The sequence below is a fragment of the Mus caroli genome, chromosome X, assembly GCF_900094665.2.
Source record: "Mus caroli chromosome X, CAROLI_EIJ_v1.1, whole genome shotgun sequence".
Taxonomy (NCBI): Eukaryota; Metazoa; Chordata; class Mammalia; order Rodentia; family Muridae; genus Mus; species Mus caroli.
The window spans coordinates 105852356-105868579 of NC_034589.1; the positions used below are offsets into that span (position 1 = coordinate 105852356).

Genomic DNA, 16224 nt, shown 5'->3' on the forward strand with positions numbered 1-16224 from the left:
GTCCACCTTCTTGAGTTCTTTATATATATTGGATATTAGTCCCCTATCTGATTTAGGATAGGTAAAGATCCTTTCCCAATCTGTTGGTGGCCTTTTTGTTGTTGTTGTTTGTTTTGGTTTTTTTTCCTGAGAACTTTTCCATCCAGACTACAAGTTCTGTGACATGTCTATCTCTGTGTTTGCACCATTAAAATATATAATGGGGCTAGAGAAAAGTATAGTGTGGATAATAGGGAAAGTTATAACCTTATATTAAGAACAGTCTTTGAGACAATTTCAATGGAAAGCTATACCTCACCAGGCATTGAGCTCAGGATTTCACAAATCTTATTTAATTATCACAAGAGAAACCTCTGTTGCTGATACTATTATTCATACTTTGAAATAAACAATAAAGTAAACACCTGAGACTCAAATGATTAATACAGAACTTGCACTCAGATATTGGAAACATATGTGATCTCCTAAACAATGAAAAATTGATGTGGTGATAAATAGACTCATTCTCGCAAGTTTTGTGTTTTTTTCCCTTATCATGGATCTGAAAGACAATTATTTTAAAATGATAGGCAATATTTACAAGAGAATTTTACTTTTATAGAAAAATATTTATCATTTCAAAATTGTTTAAAACAATTTTATATTTAGTTACATTAAAATCTTTGCATAAGGCTGCATTTACTTTAGGTGATACATGTAACAATTTCTTTTCTTTTGTATATTACTTTTATATTTTTACAGTCCAGCCATTGCCCTTCCCTCTCCCACAGTTCCTCATCTAATTCCTCCTCCCCCTGTCTCCAAGAGGATGTCCCCACCACACACCACACACCTCCACCCCACAAGACCTCCCCACTCCCTGGGGCCTCAAGTCTTTCAAGCATTAGGCCCCTTTTTTTCTCACTGATGCCTGACCAAGCAGTTCTCTACTGTATATGTGACAGGGACCTCGGACCAGCTACTGCATGCTGCCTAGTTGGTAGTTCAGTGTTTGAGAGATCTCAGGGGTCCAGGTTAGTTGAGACTGCTGGTCTTCCTACAGGATCTCCTTCTTCCTCAGCTTCTTCCAGCCTTTCCCTAATTCAACCACATGGGTCCTTGACTTCTAGTATTGAAAACAAGTACATGAAATTTGTGCTGTCTCTTTTAAAAACCCAAGATACATAGTCTCTTTATTAGGTGTTATGTAGTGGAAGAAATTGTAACATGAATAAGATGAGGCACTTAATTAACACAACAGTTATAAAGTGTGCACCATTCACTCTTTCTACTCTAAAGTACCTTCAGGGTGTAGCAGAGAAAGCAAACAGAGGTGACTGTATTTTAATGGACCTTACAATACATACATAGCACATATTTATGTGGGCAAGTGCATGCATGAATACACTCATGTGAGTGTAATTTTGATTTTAGAGAGAAGAAAAAAGTTTTGGCCAATGACTGAAATACATGTATACATATTTCCTCACTGTGGTCAGAGAGAATTTCCACATAACAAAGAAGACTGTAAATTAGGAAGAATGATCTTATGAGATTCTGATACTATTTTGCTGGTTTTACAAGAGACATCTCTAAGATTTTATTGTGTACCTGTGTATACCTGATATATTTTAGGTTTTCCTCTCACAGATATATTTTAGCTCCATTTATATATGCTTTATGGATTTTCTCAGTCATGAAAGTGAATTTATCTCTAAGTTTCACAAGCCAATTGGCATATATTAAAAAAATATGGGAAAGGTGGGCGTGTGGCTTGCCGCGATCGTATAGTGGTTAAATTGAGGCAAAACACATCAAAGGAGACCTAAGGTTATTATTCGGGGGGAGGGGGGCGTATTACTATGAAGTAAAAACAGGAAACAATTCCATTCTGGCTTTTGGTTTAATCCTATCATAGATGCTTTAAAACTACCCTTTTCCTTTTTCCATTTCTTTAACTTATTTATTCTCTGGGTAGATGAACACTATTCACTATATTTTATATACTTGGTGCTTAATTATTGTGAGTCTTGAAAATGGAAGAGTAAAAGAAATGTGGATATGCTAAATGTTCAAGTAAAAACTAATCAAATTTCATTCTGAATGCTTTTTTTTTGATTGGTTTCTTTTTTTTATTAAAATTACTAATAGTAACAAAGATTTGAGTAAAAATTTTGTTCCTGATTAATATTCTTTTATGGAAATGAGATTCCTATACACAATGAGATTTTATTAATCTGTAAATAAAAGTGAAATTATGAAGGTTGCAGGTAAATGGACAGAGCTAGATCGAAAACATTATACTGAGTGAGGTAAACCAGGCTCCAAAAAACAAATTTCACATTTTCCCACTCATATTTGAAACCTAACATTATTTATGTTTGTGTATTTAACTTGCAGTGCCAGTGGATGTCAGGAAAGTTTAAGGAGAAGAAAGATCTTAAGAGAGTGGGGAATAGAAGAACATATGTGACATGAAGGAGAAAGAGGAATAATGGGAAAGGAAGTTGAAATGGTGTGAAGTATGAGAGAGGAAGAAAGAGAAAGAACAGGAGGTAGAATAATTAACAAGGAATTTGAAAAAGTCACATTCAGTCCTACTATATTAATTACATGTATATTTACAGAACAGTCTGATTGGATTTACTCTACATTGGGGATAATGCTCCTCACATAACCTATAAATTGTCAAATAAAAAGCCTTATACGGGGCTTGAAGAGATGATTTAGCAGCTATGACCACTTAATGCTTTTGTAGAGGACCTGGGTTCACATCCTAGTACCCACATTGGGTAGATTACTACAAATCTCCTAGCTCTAGGAGATGAACACATTCTTTTGGCTTATGCAGTCAACTTACACACACACACACACATTATCTATCTATCTATCTATCTATCTATCTATCTATCTATCTATCTATCTATCTATCTATCTATCTATCTATCTATTTATCTATCTATCTATCTATTTATATCTATCGAAGGGGGAAGTTCAATGTCAGATGTGGCCCATCACCCCTTGAATTGTTTGTCAGAAATATTTCAAACCCACCATCTTCTTCAAAATATGCAGGTTATAGATGTTGCTCTTGGTTGCCCACAAGAACCTGGTGGTCTGACCCTTTGCTAAAGGCATTGCGTGCTTTGGTTACAGTATATAGACCATTCAATTTGGTACTGAGAAAGAAGCTTCTTTCCTGCCTGCTAGATATCCTAGGGTGCTTGACAGGCTGACAGAGCAAAGAAATCAACAGCCATGCCAGATGTTAACTCTGAGAGTTACAATAACAACTGGTGTGCCTAGAAATGACTATGGTTGCAAGAGTAGCATGAATGTTATGGGGTTAGCCAATCATTTTATGATTGAATTTATGGAAGAACTATATGACCTGTACTGTAAATCTGTCCAAACACTTATGGCTGGGGAGCTTACAGACTCTAGAGGTGAACCTAGTATTCTTTTAGTAAATGGACATAGCATTTAAATGCCCTCTAAATTTATATTTCTATACTCATAGATTAGTGGAGCAGACCTCATCAGAGAAGTTTCTTTGTTCAGTGTCTGGCAGTGAAGGAAGTTAATGGTGAAAATCGCAAATATTTTAAGTACACAAAACAAGTATCTATGGAGTGATGAGCTATAAATAAGACGTCTCCATCATACTTCCTTTCCCCAAAGCTCAAATACCATCATGGAGAAGAGAACAGAAAGATTCTACGATACAGAGAACTGGAGAGAAACAGGGTCTTTTGGACATGACACACCATTACACTCATGGATTCATGGTAGCAGTGATTGTCTGTAGAAGGCCAGCACAAGATCAATTCAATCATCTTTCCAGAGTGAAGGAGGAGAGACTCATGAACTCCCACTACTAGCTGAGATAGTACTGACAATTGATGGTTTTTGAGGTAGGAAAAGTCAGTTTTATCTAAATCTGTACTATCTGGTGGGTCAACCCTGCTCCCGTATGTGACCCTATATACTTCAGCACATGGGCAATACAGATTCAACCTAGTCTGGTTACTGAATATAACAAGATAGGCACAAACCTTAGAGGAGTTAGGATAGATCTAGGAGGAGATATGATGATTAGTAGGAGTGAATACTATCAAAATACATTGTATGCATGTATGAAAGTCTCAAAGAATTAAGAAAATAGTTTTAAATTCTCTTCATGAGGACACAGAGGTATCAGAGGGCAATCAGAATGGTGTAGAAGTAAAAATAGTAGACTAGTTTTAATTGAAATGCCAGTACACCTTCTTTATTCTCAGACATTCCTTTGTGTGTGTGTGTGTTTGTGTGTTTGTGTGTGTGTGTGTGTGTTATACTCTCAGGTAGATATTTTTAAAATGCTATTAAGGTACTTGGTTACAATATAAGGATTTCAGACTCTATGAGGGAAGAATCAACGTTATTATGTTTGGTCCTTAGCATAAAATATATAGTAAACTATATTACATACTCTCTAATTCATCCAACAAGATTCTGATACATATGACTAAAACTGTCCTTTATACTTAGTTTTCAAATATCCAAATTTAGGTTTTATCCTCATGGGCAATCTAGAAGTGAGCATATATGAAATAAGGCAATTTCAGATTGTGAGAAAAATATATAATTAAAACAGGATGCTGCCTCTGGGTGTGGGCAGGGTGGAGGGAGATTGCAGCACAAAATCCATTCCCTGGTGTAAGTGTTTATCTGACATCAGTGGGAGGGGAGGCCCTTGGTCCTGTGGAAGCTTGTTGCCCCTAATGTAGGGGGATGCAGGAGCTGTGAGGCAGGAGTGGGTGAGTGGGTGGAGGAGTATCCTCATAGAGGCAAAGTGGAGAGGGTATGGGGGTTTATGGAGGGAAAACTGGGAAGGAAAATATCATTTTAAATGTAAACAAAATATTAATAAAAAACATAACAAATAAACAAAAAATCAGAATGCTGAATGATGACTTGGAAATTGGAGATATTAATTGTTTCCAAAAGTTAGGGATAACTCAATGAAGAAGTATTTGAATTAGATACTTAGAGAAAAATCTTTATACATAAACAATATCAGAGAAAGGACTTTCTGGAAAAAAAAGTAGCTATAAAAATGGGGGTATCATGTTCAAAAAAGGAAACTTACCATGGATGAAAGGTTGAAGAAGCATGTTGGATTTATAGGATTTAGGCAACAATTCAACTGCATTGACAATTTAAAAAAAGTTATCAGTAAAAAAATTTTTAAAAAATCTTTATATATATATTTGAATACACTTATATGTACAATTTTTGGTAACTATAAAATAATAAGATTACTTGAAGTGTTTTTTAAAAACAGAACCTCACGGTCATTTCTTTCTTTCCTCCCTCACTCCTCTTCTGTATTGATCTTACTTCCCCTTCCCATTTGGAGCCTATTTCTCCATTTTTCCTTTTCTACTACCTGCCAGCTCCCTTCTGTTATTCCCTTCATGGTTCCTTTACACATTAGTGGTTTCAGTGGTTGCTCCATTTTGTATACAGGACATCTGAAGATGTAGAACTAGGAAAAGCAAGTGAGAGAACATGTGGTATTTGTCTTTCTGGGTCTGGGTTACCACACTCATTATAATTTTTAAAAAGTGAGATTATTAACTGAGGATAAAGATCACAAAGAATGATTTGGAAGTTTGAGATTATAAGAACATAAGACAATTGTAGTATAGGCTGAATAGTGCTTTGATGTCTCTGAAGTTTCTGGGTTTTGTTTTTTCAATCATGAATTTTAAAAGATTAACTACCTCTGAGAAATTCAGATTTTGTTCCCCATGATGCAGTGTTCTTCTGGTTCCAGGTATTATTTTCATAGAGATGGCTTGTATTATATAAAAGTTGGGGAATCATCATTGACATTCAGGAAGAGGAAGTGTAGAACACTTCCTTGTCTGTGGCATTCAAAAGATAGGCTCTTAGGCTATTGTAGTTACATTAGATGTACCTCCACATCTTAATGCATATGACTATTTGGTTATTTTTCATAATATTATCATGAATTTCACTTTAAAATTTTTCTTCTGTATTTATGAAAGAAACACAAATGATATTTATGCTCTTTGATTACTTATTTAAATGTTTAGTGTGGTAGCTCCTATACCCTTGTACCCCTGAAGGATTCTTCCACGAGGATCTTTCTTTGTTATTTGAAATCAGTGAGTTAGGCTACAAATTGATTCATGGTGTATTTGACAAATGTACTCTCTCTGCATCAATATGAATGCAAAACAATGAATTCCTATTGTTGAATATATCAAATTTTTATGAAAAATTTTTATGAAAAAATGTTTTTCATGGAGAAAGTAAAACCCTCATGGATCATGATGTATATTTCACAGCATCTAACCATCTCTATGTCAAAGTACATGTATAGTTTATAGAGTCTCATTGTCAAATTAGATGTATCAAAGTGGCTATTTAAAGTTATCCTTAATTTTTAAATTGTTGTCTGTCTAAATGGCCACAGTACAGTGTTGTACCTGCATTCATAGATAAAGTGCTTAAAATAATAGGTTTGTGTAGAGTTAGATCTACTATACATGCTTCATTCACATCTATACTAAAATGTGAATTTCTTTCTACAAATCCATACTGTTACAAGTTAGCCCTTCTAAATTCATTTGAGGTATTTTGGTCTTTGAGTTCAAAGTGTTAATCAATTGATTTTTCATGGATTTTCTTTTTTATTTGCACAATAGTGTACTATAGCTCTCTGATGCTGTGGTTCTGTATTCAACGGAAATTTTCTCTCCCAGAGTTATTTTGTCATAAAACTGCTGTATCTATGAAGTTTTTCCACATTATGACAGTTGAAAGATGGGCTTAAATTTAAGCTTTGGTTAAAAAGTGTTAATGCTTAGATTGTGTCTGAAATGTAACTCCCATTTACACAGGTTCAGAATGCCATTCTGTATCACTAGTTAGGTGACAGGTAGATGATAGTGACCAGAAGGCTCAATTAATAGATGCTTGCAAACTTCCTAATATTTTTGCTTACTTTAGTTCATATGTCATTTTGTAGGAAGTGGTTTAACACTATCATGATACTTAGATATTAGCATGGAGATGCAAAGTGAGTTATTATAAAACTATATTTCACATTTCCTTAAAGTCATAACTAACCTCTTTCTTTCCCTCTTAAAAAAATTCCCTGTGCAGAATCCATGGAGCTTATCAAACCCAGAAGCTTTTTCTAGAACTTCTTTTTCTCCATCATCACAATTATCCAGAACAAATTCCAAGTAAGCCATCTTATCCTATAAAAGGGAACTGCAAAGTACAAATACTGAAAAAGAAAGATGAGAATTTCTTATTTGGAAAGAATTGCTTTAGACAGTTTAAATTTATTTATTTATTTATTTATTTATTTATTTATTTATTTATTGTTGTTTTGTTTGATTGGTTTTTGGATAGGAGGCAAATTTGCAGAGAGAAACAGACATAGTTAACGATAAGACTGTTTCCAACTGTAAATATTTATATAATGGTATTTCTGACAGCATAAAATATAGCTCTTTAGCATATTTCCTGAGGAAAAATTCAGAAATGACCAAAATTAAACTTTAGAACATTAAATGCTGTACATCCCCATTTATCTAAGTATCACAACTTCTTAGGCATTCTGAGAAATAACATAGGGACTATTTCCTATCAAGCCTCTAGGTTTTGTAATATGATTAAAAGAAAGATGGTTTTAGTACTTTCTGTCTTATGAATATACCATTATGTCATTATGCTTCTTGGTTCAATCTAATGACTTCTGCATAACTTCATTTGCTTCATATAGAATATTGTCATAATAATCTATAATATAATACTTTAGCATTATATACTTTAACAATTTATGCATATTTTATATTTTAAAGTATTATGTTTTATTCTTAAAATAGCTTTATTGCTCAAGAACACAAAGAAGACCATCCTTACAACTCTCCATATCTTAACTGGAATGCCTCTCCAGGACCAAGTAATCCTGCAGTAAACTATGGAAACAGTCATTTGTCAGCCACATATGCAAAGCCAAACTTTGTATGTAGAAAACCTTTCTGTTTGTGGTTATCATCATTATAATTACAGTACAGATAACATAGTGAATAATAGAATTCATTATGCTAAAATTACATAATAAAATCAGTACAAACAAAGGCTTAAAGTTTATATAAATTGCTATATCTACTATTTCAGTTTGTATAATGGGCTTAGGAAATGAGAATCAAAGATATAGAATACATGATATAGAATAGGTATTAATGCATATGTAAGTACATGTAACATGTTTTGTATTCGTTTGTGTACTATAATTTATACATAAAATATTTAAATTGGCAATTATTAGAAAGGAGATTTGAAATCAATGAAAACTGATTAAATGCAAGGAGACTTATTCAGGGATGTATTAACATTCATCTTGTACAGTAACAAAATAAACTTTGATAGTATTCCAAAACTACTTATTTTTCTTAAATACATATTATTCAGCAATGCTTGCTTCTTTTAGTGAATACATTATCAGTTGCACAGTATCAAAACTAGTTTAGAGGAATAATAGTACAGGTATTTAGTGGCTATTTAAAAGCAACTAAAATTCATTTACTGAAAGAAATACTTTATTGATTTAAATAATTATGGACTTATTATGATAATTAAACATTTTAATTAAATAACATAGCATATGCTTAATTTTCTAATTCAATCCCTATCTAAGCAAGGTTAAACATTTTATCAAATGTCATGTAATTACTTTGACATTTTCAACTTCCTTGCAGGATTTTTCCACATCCGGGGTCTCACAAGCAGCATATCCTCCAAAAGAAAAGAAGTACTCGGTTTATAAAGAGTCAGAAATCCCTTACAAAATTGGCCGTGCAAACATGATATCCAACTACTAATATCCCCATGGAAAAAAATAAATGTGTGTAAATCTACATACACCAATCTTGTTATATACCAAGAAAACACTACAAATATGATTTCCATGCTCTACATACCTTGTTTTCTTATAATTATAATTGTTTTCTTTATGTCTTGAGTTTTTTTTTTTCTTTGCTGGCCCCTCCTGATGACCATAATGCAAAATTTTCATTTCTTCTATTCAATTCCATTAATTCATCAGATGCAGATATTTGTTATCTCCAAAATTTGGCACAATACCTGGGTATTTATTCATGGAATTCTTTAGTATGTTCAGTGAAATGAAAAGAATATCCGTTGCAAACTGTTTATAAAATAAATAAATAATGATGAATAAAGGCACTTACTGGCAATTCTGATGACCTGAGTTCAACCGCAAGATTCATGGGGTGGAGAAAAAGGTGGGAAGAAATTTGGGAGAAAGGAAGTGTTAACCCAAATAGAAGGTGTATAAAATTGCCATGTGAAAACTACAATCTTGTTAGGAGAGGGGTAGTGGTGAAGGGAATCCTGGAGGACTGAATAATGCTGCTTCTAAAAACCATGGGTTTTTTTTTTTTTAAGCAAAAAATTCCAGTGGTGGCTATAGAATATCATCTTATGAGCTCTTTGTCAGGGAGGCTTCAGAGCTCCTCACCCAATACAGGCTCTTAGCATTCCTCTTGGTTACCTACCAGAAACTAGTTGATAAGAACCTATTGCTGAAGACACCACACACCTTTGTTTCATAATATAGAGAAAACAAGTTGGAAATGAGCTAGAGGCTTCTTTCATGCTATATAGTTGTCATAGTATTGAAAGATGTTGTGTAAGCTACTAAAGAAGTAAAAGTTTCAGTGGTCTTATTCATCTATGAACTCCACAAACTACAAAAAAAAAAAAGAAAACAAAAACAACCTTCTAGATGTGTCAACTGGTGCACTAGTGGCACAACTGTTATGGGACTAACCAACAAATCTCTGGTTTTATATAAGGCTTCATCCACAAGAAGTAATATGTGTAAGGTCTTTACCAATGAACCATAATAGAGTAGTCCACTTTGCATTACTTTTTGAATCAGAATTCCATATCTAGTATTTTTAAAGTTTGGATACAACAGTCATTTGCAGTATCATTAAATAGCATTGATTTTTTTTTTACAAAGTTGTTCATGCTGATCTCTGAGGGATTACTTATCCCTGTGGTATTTTTCATAAATTTTGAGCAATTATCTCCTTTTATCTGTTGTTATGCTTTTATTTAAGTAGGTATTTTGAATATTTATATTATTTGTTTTTATATCATTGAGACACTTTATCCACACGATTTGTGATACTTACATTCTAGAAAATTTGGAGGACTTGGCAAGTACTTCCACGTATTTTGTTTCTGTTTGTTTGCTTGTTTGTTTTGTTTTTACACTAGAAGAGGGATGCTATAAGTACGGCAAGCTTGAAAATATAAGAGGTGTCAGATGGGGCCAAGAAATTCAGAAAATGTCATAAAGCCAGTAAAGGAGATATCAAGTTCTCAGTTTCCTTGTCTGTAAAATGAATGTGTTAACCTTCCAATTTCATTACAAATAATATGGTTCTTGCATCATCCAAATCTTGAATGGATGACCCAAGAAAAGGAGTCTATGTAATTAATAGGGTAGTCAAGATGATTAAATGAAGATATGACATACAAAGTACTTAAAACAACTCAGAAAAGGGTAAGTATCCAATAAGAAACATGTGCAAGATTCTACTATAAAAATGAGGTTAAAGTAAGTAAAATGCTGTGGACAGTGGTCTATAATGTAGCTAGAAGAACAATTAGAATTTAGGAACCTGTGCATCTGGACCAGGGAGCAAAATCTACAAAACAAAAACAAGGTCACAAAAGGCTGCTATCAAAATCTCTGGTGAACCAGAGTACAAACACAGATCAACAACAAGAGACAAACTAGATATTGGGCCAATGATCCTTTGGGGAAGAAATTTCTTACATTTATAGTGCCTGGAGTTTAAACTAGAAACCTTAGAATAGTTTCCCACATGCTGGCAGGCTTGGCTCTATAATAAAATATAAATGACTTGAAAATAATGAATTAAGTGGCTATTCTCAGTAACACCTTTAATCTCAACACTCTGGAGGCAGAGGAAGGCAGATTCCTGAGTTTAATGCTAGCCTGGTGTACATAAGGAGTTCCAGGAAAGTCAGGGATACATACACAGACCCTGAATCAAAACAACGACAAAACAAAACAAACAAACACAAAACAAACAAACAAACACCAAGAAAATGGATTAAGGAACCAAAATAGCTCTAGATAATGATAGTCCTCAGATTTTTGTCAAGGAATAAAGATGAATTTGGAAAAAAAAACTATTACATAAATATGTTCTGGGTGATGCAAGAACTGCAAAATGAACAGGTCTTATTTCCAAAAAGAAAATAATTTTCTTCCTTTTTATAAAGGCCCAAGTGAGGATGTTTCAGTCCCACTTAGAAGGGGGAAGGAAATAATCACTAATCACTCAAGGTAGAGAGAGAGAGGGACCTGGGTAAGAGAGAGGAGAGGCGAGGGGGAAAAGAGAAATGGATCAGGTATGGGGGACAGGAGAGAAGCCCAGAGGGCCAAGAAAGTGGCGATAAGCAGCATTGGAAGTGAGAAGTGGGGGGATCCTCTAGAAAGTACCAGAGACCCAGAGGTAAAAGACTCTAAGGACTCAATGGGGGTGACCTTAGCCAAAATGCCCAACACTGGGGAGAGGAAACTCAAAGACTCTACCTCTAGTAGATAGACAAGGCTCTAAGTGGAGGGACAGGACTACCAACTCATAGCCAAAATTTCTGACTTAGAACTATTCCTGTCTAAAGAACTACAGGGACAAAAATGGAAAAGGGACTGAAGGAAATGTGGTCCAATGACCTGCCCAACTTGCCATCCATCTCATGGGAGGATGCTAAGGCCTGACACTATTACTGATGCTATGAGCTGATTACAGACAGGAGCCTGTGATTGCTGTCCCCTGAGAGGCCCTACCAGCAGCTGACTGAGACAGAAGCAGATAGTTACACCGAACCATTGAACTGAAGTCAGGACACCCTAAAGTTGAATTAGGGGAAAGATTGAAGAAGCTGAAGGGGAGAGAGACCCCATAAGAAGACCAGCAGTCTCAACTTACCCAGACCCCAGGGAGCTCCCAGAGACTGAGCCACCAACCTGGAGCATACATGGCCTAGTCCAAGACCCTTAGCACAAAGATAGCAGAGATCTACCTGGTCTGGCCTCAAAGGCTCCAGTGAAGGAGAAGGCCTGGTGAAGAGGAGCACCCTCTAGGAGGGAAGGGGGAGGAGGAATGGAATGAAGAACTGTGGGAGGGGGGACCAAGGGGAGGTGATGACTAAAATGTAAATAAATAATAATAATAATACCCCAGAAGATAACTTTTTCATTTATACATGTATATAATGCTTTCTGATTACTTTATCCCCATTTACTCTACTTCCTTTCCCTTCATTGTAGGACTCCTGTAGGACTTCCTTACAAATCTCTTTTTCTACCAGTGGATTTTTTTCCTTTGATGAGTATGAAGTGTCTTTCCATATCTCTTGTGATTCATTTTGGTCCAGATTATGTGTTTTCAGATAGCTACACTTGCTTGTTTCTTAGTTCCATTTGCATAGAACACCTTTCATCATTTTTTACCTTATGGTGCATCTATTCTTGATAATGAAGTGTATTTCTTGGGGGTAACAAAATGATTACTCCTGTTTTCTAATCTCAGTGAAAGGGAGGGGTAATATGTGGTTTGGGTTGAGGAACTGTCTGTCCTGTCTGCATCAAGTATGGTGGATTGTTTGGTGTCTTAGTGAGGATTCCTGTTGCGGTGATAAAATATTATGACCAAAAGCAACTTGAGGAGGGAACAACTTGATTACACTTCTAGGTAATAATCCATCAGAGGGAGATATCAGACAGAAAGTCAAGGGCGGTAGGAACCTGGAGGCAGGGGCTGATACAAATACTATGGAGGGATTCAGATTGCTGGCTTTTCCCCATGGTTTTATTAGCCTTTTTCTTATAGAACCCAGGAACCCCAGCCCAGTGATAGCACTATCCACAATGGGCTGGGCCTGGTATCAGAGAGGCAGAGAAAGCACCCAACTGACCTTTTTCCTCAGCTGACTTCCAAAAAGGAAAAGGAAGCTCTCCTCCATGAATTCCCAAAAACTCACAAATTGGCTATCTCCCTTCTACTTCCTGTGCATCTCTGTCCTCCTCACTCCCTCTTATTTTTTCCTATGTTTATTCCCTGTCAACTGGTTGCTTGCTCCATATCTTGACCTATGGTTGACTTTATTTAATCCTGTTAAAAATTAACAGAATGTTTTTGGAGTAAGGTGTGTGTGAAGGCTGAGCCACACCACAACTAGAAACAGTTTTTTTTTTAAGTAAATAACACAATTTTGAGGTTCACAGTGTGAACAAATATCTTAATATCCGGCAACAATATTGTGTGTGTGTGTGTATGTGTGTGTGCATGTGTATGTTAATCCAGCAACAATATTGTGTGTGTGTGTATGTGTGTGTGCATGTGTGTGTGTGTGTGCATGCGCGTGTGTAAGGTGAAAGAGGTGAATGCAGGGTTAAAGAGAAGGAATGAGCTTCAATTTTCAATATGTAGCTATCCAATTTGTCCAGCAAAATTTGTTGGAGATGCTATCCTTTCTCCAGTGAGTGATGCTGGCCTCTGTTAAAATCAGGTGACTGTAAGAGTATGGGTTTATGTGAAGATCTTCAATGCCATTCCATTGATCATTGGTGTTAGCAATCAGACATCTTCCTAGCCAGCTTCTGAGGGACAGCAAAATACTTTATCACTAGCTTTCCTGTTGCATGTCCTCCTGTGGATGTGCCACACCCTTATAAAAGGTTCTGTTTCTCCTTCCCCCATCTTTTCTTCCCTTTGCACCCCAGAGGCAATCTCTGTCCCTTTTAATAAAGCTCTCAAATGAGACTTGTCACACGGCTTGATTTTGTCAGAATCCACTGTTTAGTGAGAAGGCTGAGCTAGAGTGTCTCCATGACAGGCTATAAAATGCCAAGTTCGGGAGACTAGGCCTAAGTTTCTGTTTCCCAGAGCTGAACAAACCAGTTCCAGGAAAAGCCACAGTGTGAGAGCAGCCAATCAGGAACTGCCCCACCATCTGGACTGAACCTGTTGGGGTTCAAGAATCACCACACAAACCATATGAACACTGATCTCAGTTAAGCGGTAATAGTTTTTTGAGTATACAACCTAATACTGGTCAGACCAGGAACATAGCTTGGGATTATCTGAACTATAAGAACAGATATCATTCCCTGTCAGTTTATAAAGGAAAAACCCACAGCAAATTCATATGCAGGTACAGGAAGTGTCAGCTCTGACTCAAGATATGTTAGTCAAAGCACTTCATATTGACCTTTGATGTGATGGATCCCAAGATTAGCAAACTGCATATAGAACATTCAGAACAAAACAGGGTATGTGGGCATCATTGTCCTTGCTCTGAGCTGTCACATCCATTTGTCTATGACTGGCAAGACATGTCACAGCAACAATATGAAATAGCTACAGGGATGGAACAAAATGGTTACAGTGATTGGGGATGGGGGCTGTCAGACCTTAAGCCAAGAATAGTTAGTCAGCAATTATTCTAGAAAGTCCCCAGACCCCCCAGCAGCAATGGTTATGGAAAGCCCCTAGAACCATAGCCAATCCCAGAGACACCTGTACCCCTGGAGATAGAGCAAACCAATCAAGATAAAGGTCACCTACTCCTCCCTGGAATTCCCCTAATCCACTTAAATTGAGCCTGTGATCTCACCTCCAAGAGCACCATTTTGATAAATGGTTGCCCACTGCATGCTGGTAATTTCTGCAGGATAAATGTTATTTGCCTTTGCATACTATTTGTATTTGGGGTCTTCCTTCAGCAATTCTTGGACCCTAACATTTGGGACTTTGTCTCACATCACTGTGGACACTTGTGGCTCAGTAGTAGAACATTTTAGGGGAGCAATTGGCTCTTCACCAATCTGTGAGTTGAGGCACCTCTCTGTGTTGTATGTCTTTGTGTTTTTCTCTCTTGTCCTGTTTTCTCAGAACCTGCTCTGTTCAGTGTAGTGGGATCTTTTATCTCCTTTACTGTTTCTTTGGGAGGCACAGCCTGAAGGCCACTGGAGGCAGAACAGATATGACACAGATTCCCTCCTGGCTGGGCATTTCTGAGGATGCTTGTGAACCCTTAAGTTGGAGGTGAACAGCTCCCATTTGTATGATTTGCACCAGGTCTTGGTAGAGGCTGACAGGATGGACATAGTTGGGGTAGCCTGAGGGCTAGAGAGGCTGTCATCTCTAGACACTTCCCTTGGCACTGGGAGTCAGAGAACTCTAGCCAAACGCGGGTTTTGTTGGAGGATACAATGTTGTTTCTGACAGGCAGAGCCCTAGAGAGGAATGCACCACTATCAGCTTCGTTTGAGTTTCTTTTTCTCACTCCTGTAGGTTTATTGTGTACTTTATGTACTTGTGATTTATTTGTTATCTCTTATTACCTTGAGAGACACCATGGGAAAGACAAACAGCTCTACTCTGCTGGACCTAGTGCAGTTATACTTCAATGATTTCAAATGCCTGACAGAGAATCTAAGTTTAACTGTATGGTCAGGGAAACTAACCATTTTTTGCAGTAACAAATAGCCAACAGGTCCACCAACTCTTTGCTTTGTTTTTTGTTTTTTGTGCCTCTCTCATCTATCTCTAACTCCTGTGATATAGGACATCTGGGTCTGGGGGAAAATGGTTAAAACTTCTTTTGCTGGTTGTTCACCCTTTGCCTTAGTTTTAACTCCTTCAAGGATTTTTAGAAGGAAAAAAAGCAGCTGAATTGGAACAACAAAAACTAACAAACTGGTACTGCCCTTGGAGTCCTGTCTCCTGCCTGGATCAAGCTGGCAGCAATCCAAAGGCTCTGTTCAGGCTGTACATAGAGAGTCCAGCAGTTTCTCAGCTTCTCCAATAAGAAAGCAGCATGGATAATTCTACAACAGAACATCTGTGCCCATGAGAAATGGATTCAACAGGTAGCAAGGTTCTCCTTCCTTAAAATTATAGCTAAAAGAAATAAAAAAAGATTCTGTTTTAAATGTATAAATATATGTGGTCAATGCATGCTTATTTCTGACCAGTCTTGAATCTATAAGGTCACTACATTTTGTATGTCTTGGTTATAAAATATTGATTTATAATTTATGATACACAGTTAATCATCTATTATATTGGCAATAGAATATTGGCT

General features: G+C 36.4%; 1 protein-coding gene across 2 annotated transcripts in view; it reads left to right on the top strand.

Moving 5' to 3' along the window:
* LOC110287368 overlaps window positions 1-9261 on the top strand; it is a 60080-nt gene extending 50819 nt beyond the window's left edge. For both annotated transcript variants that reach the window (XM_021154010.1, XM_021154011.1), the window contains exons 5-7: window positions 7159-7241; window positions 7890-8028; window positions 8766-9261. In XM_021154010.1, coding sequence (XP_021009669.1) covers window positions 7159-7241; window positions 7890-8028; window positions 8766-8888 — 345 coding nt within the window. In that variant the 3' untranslated portion in view covers window positions 8889-9261. The remainder of the gene's footprint in view (window positions 1-7158; window positions 7242-7889; window positions 8029-8765) is intronic.
* The last annotated feature ends 6963 nt before the right edge of the window (window positions 9262-16224 follow it).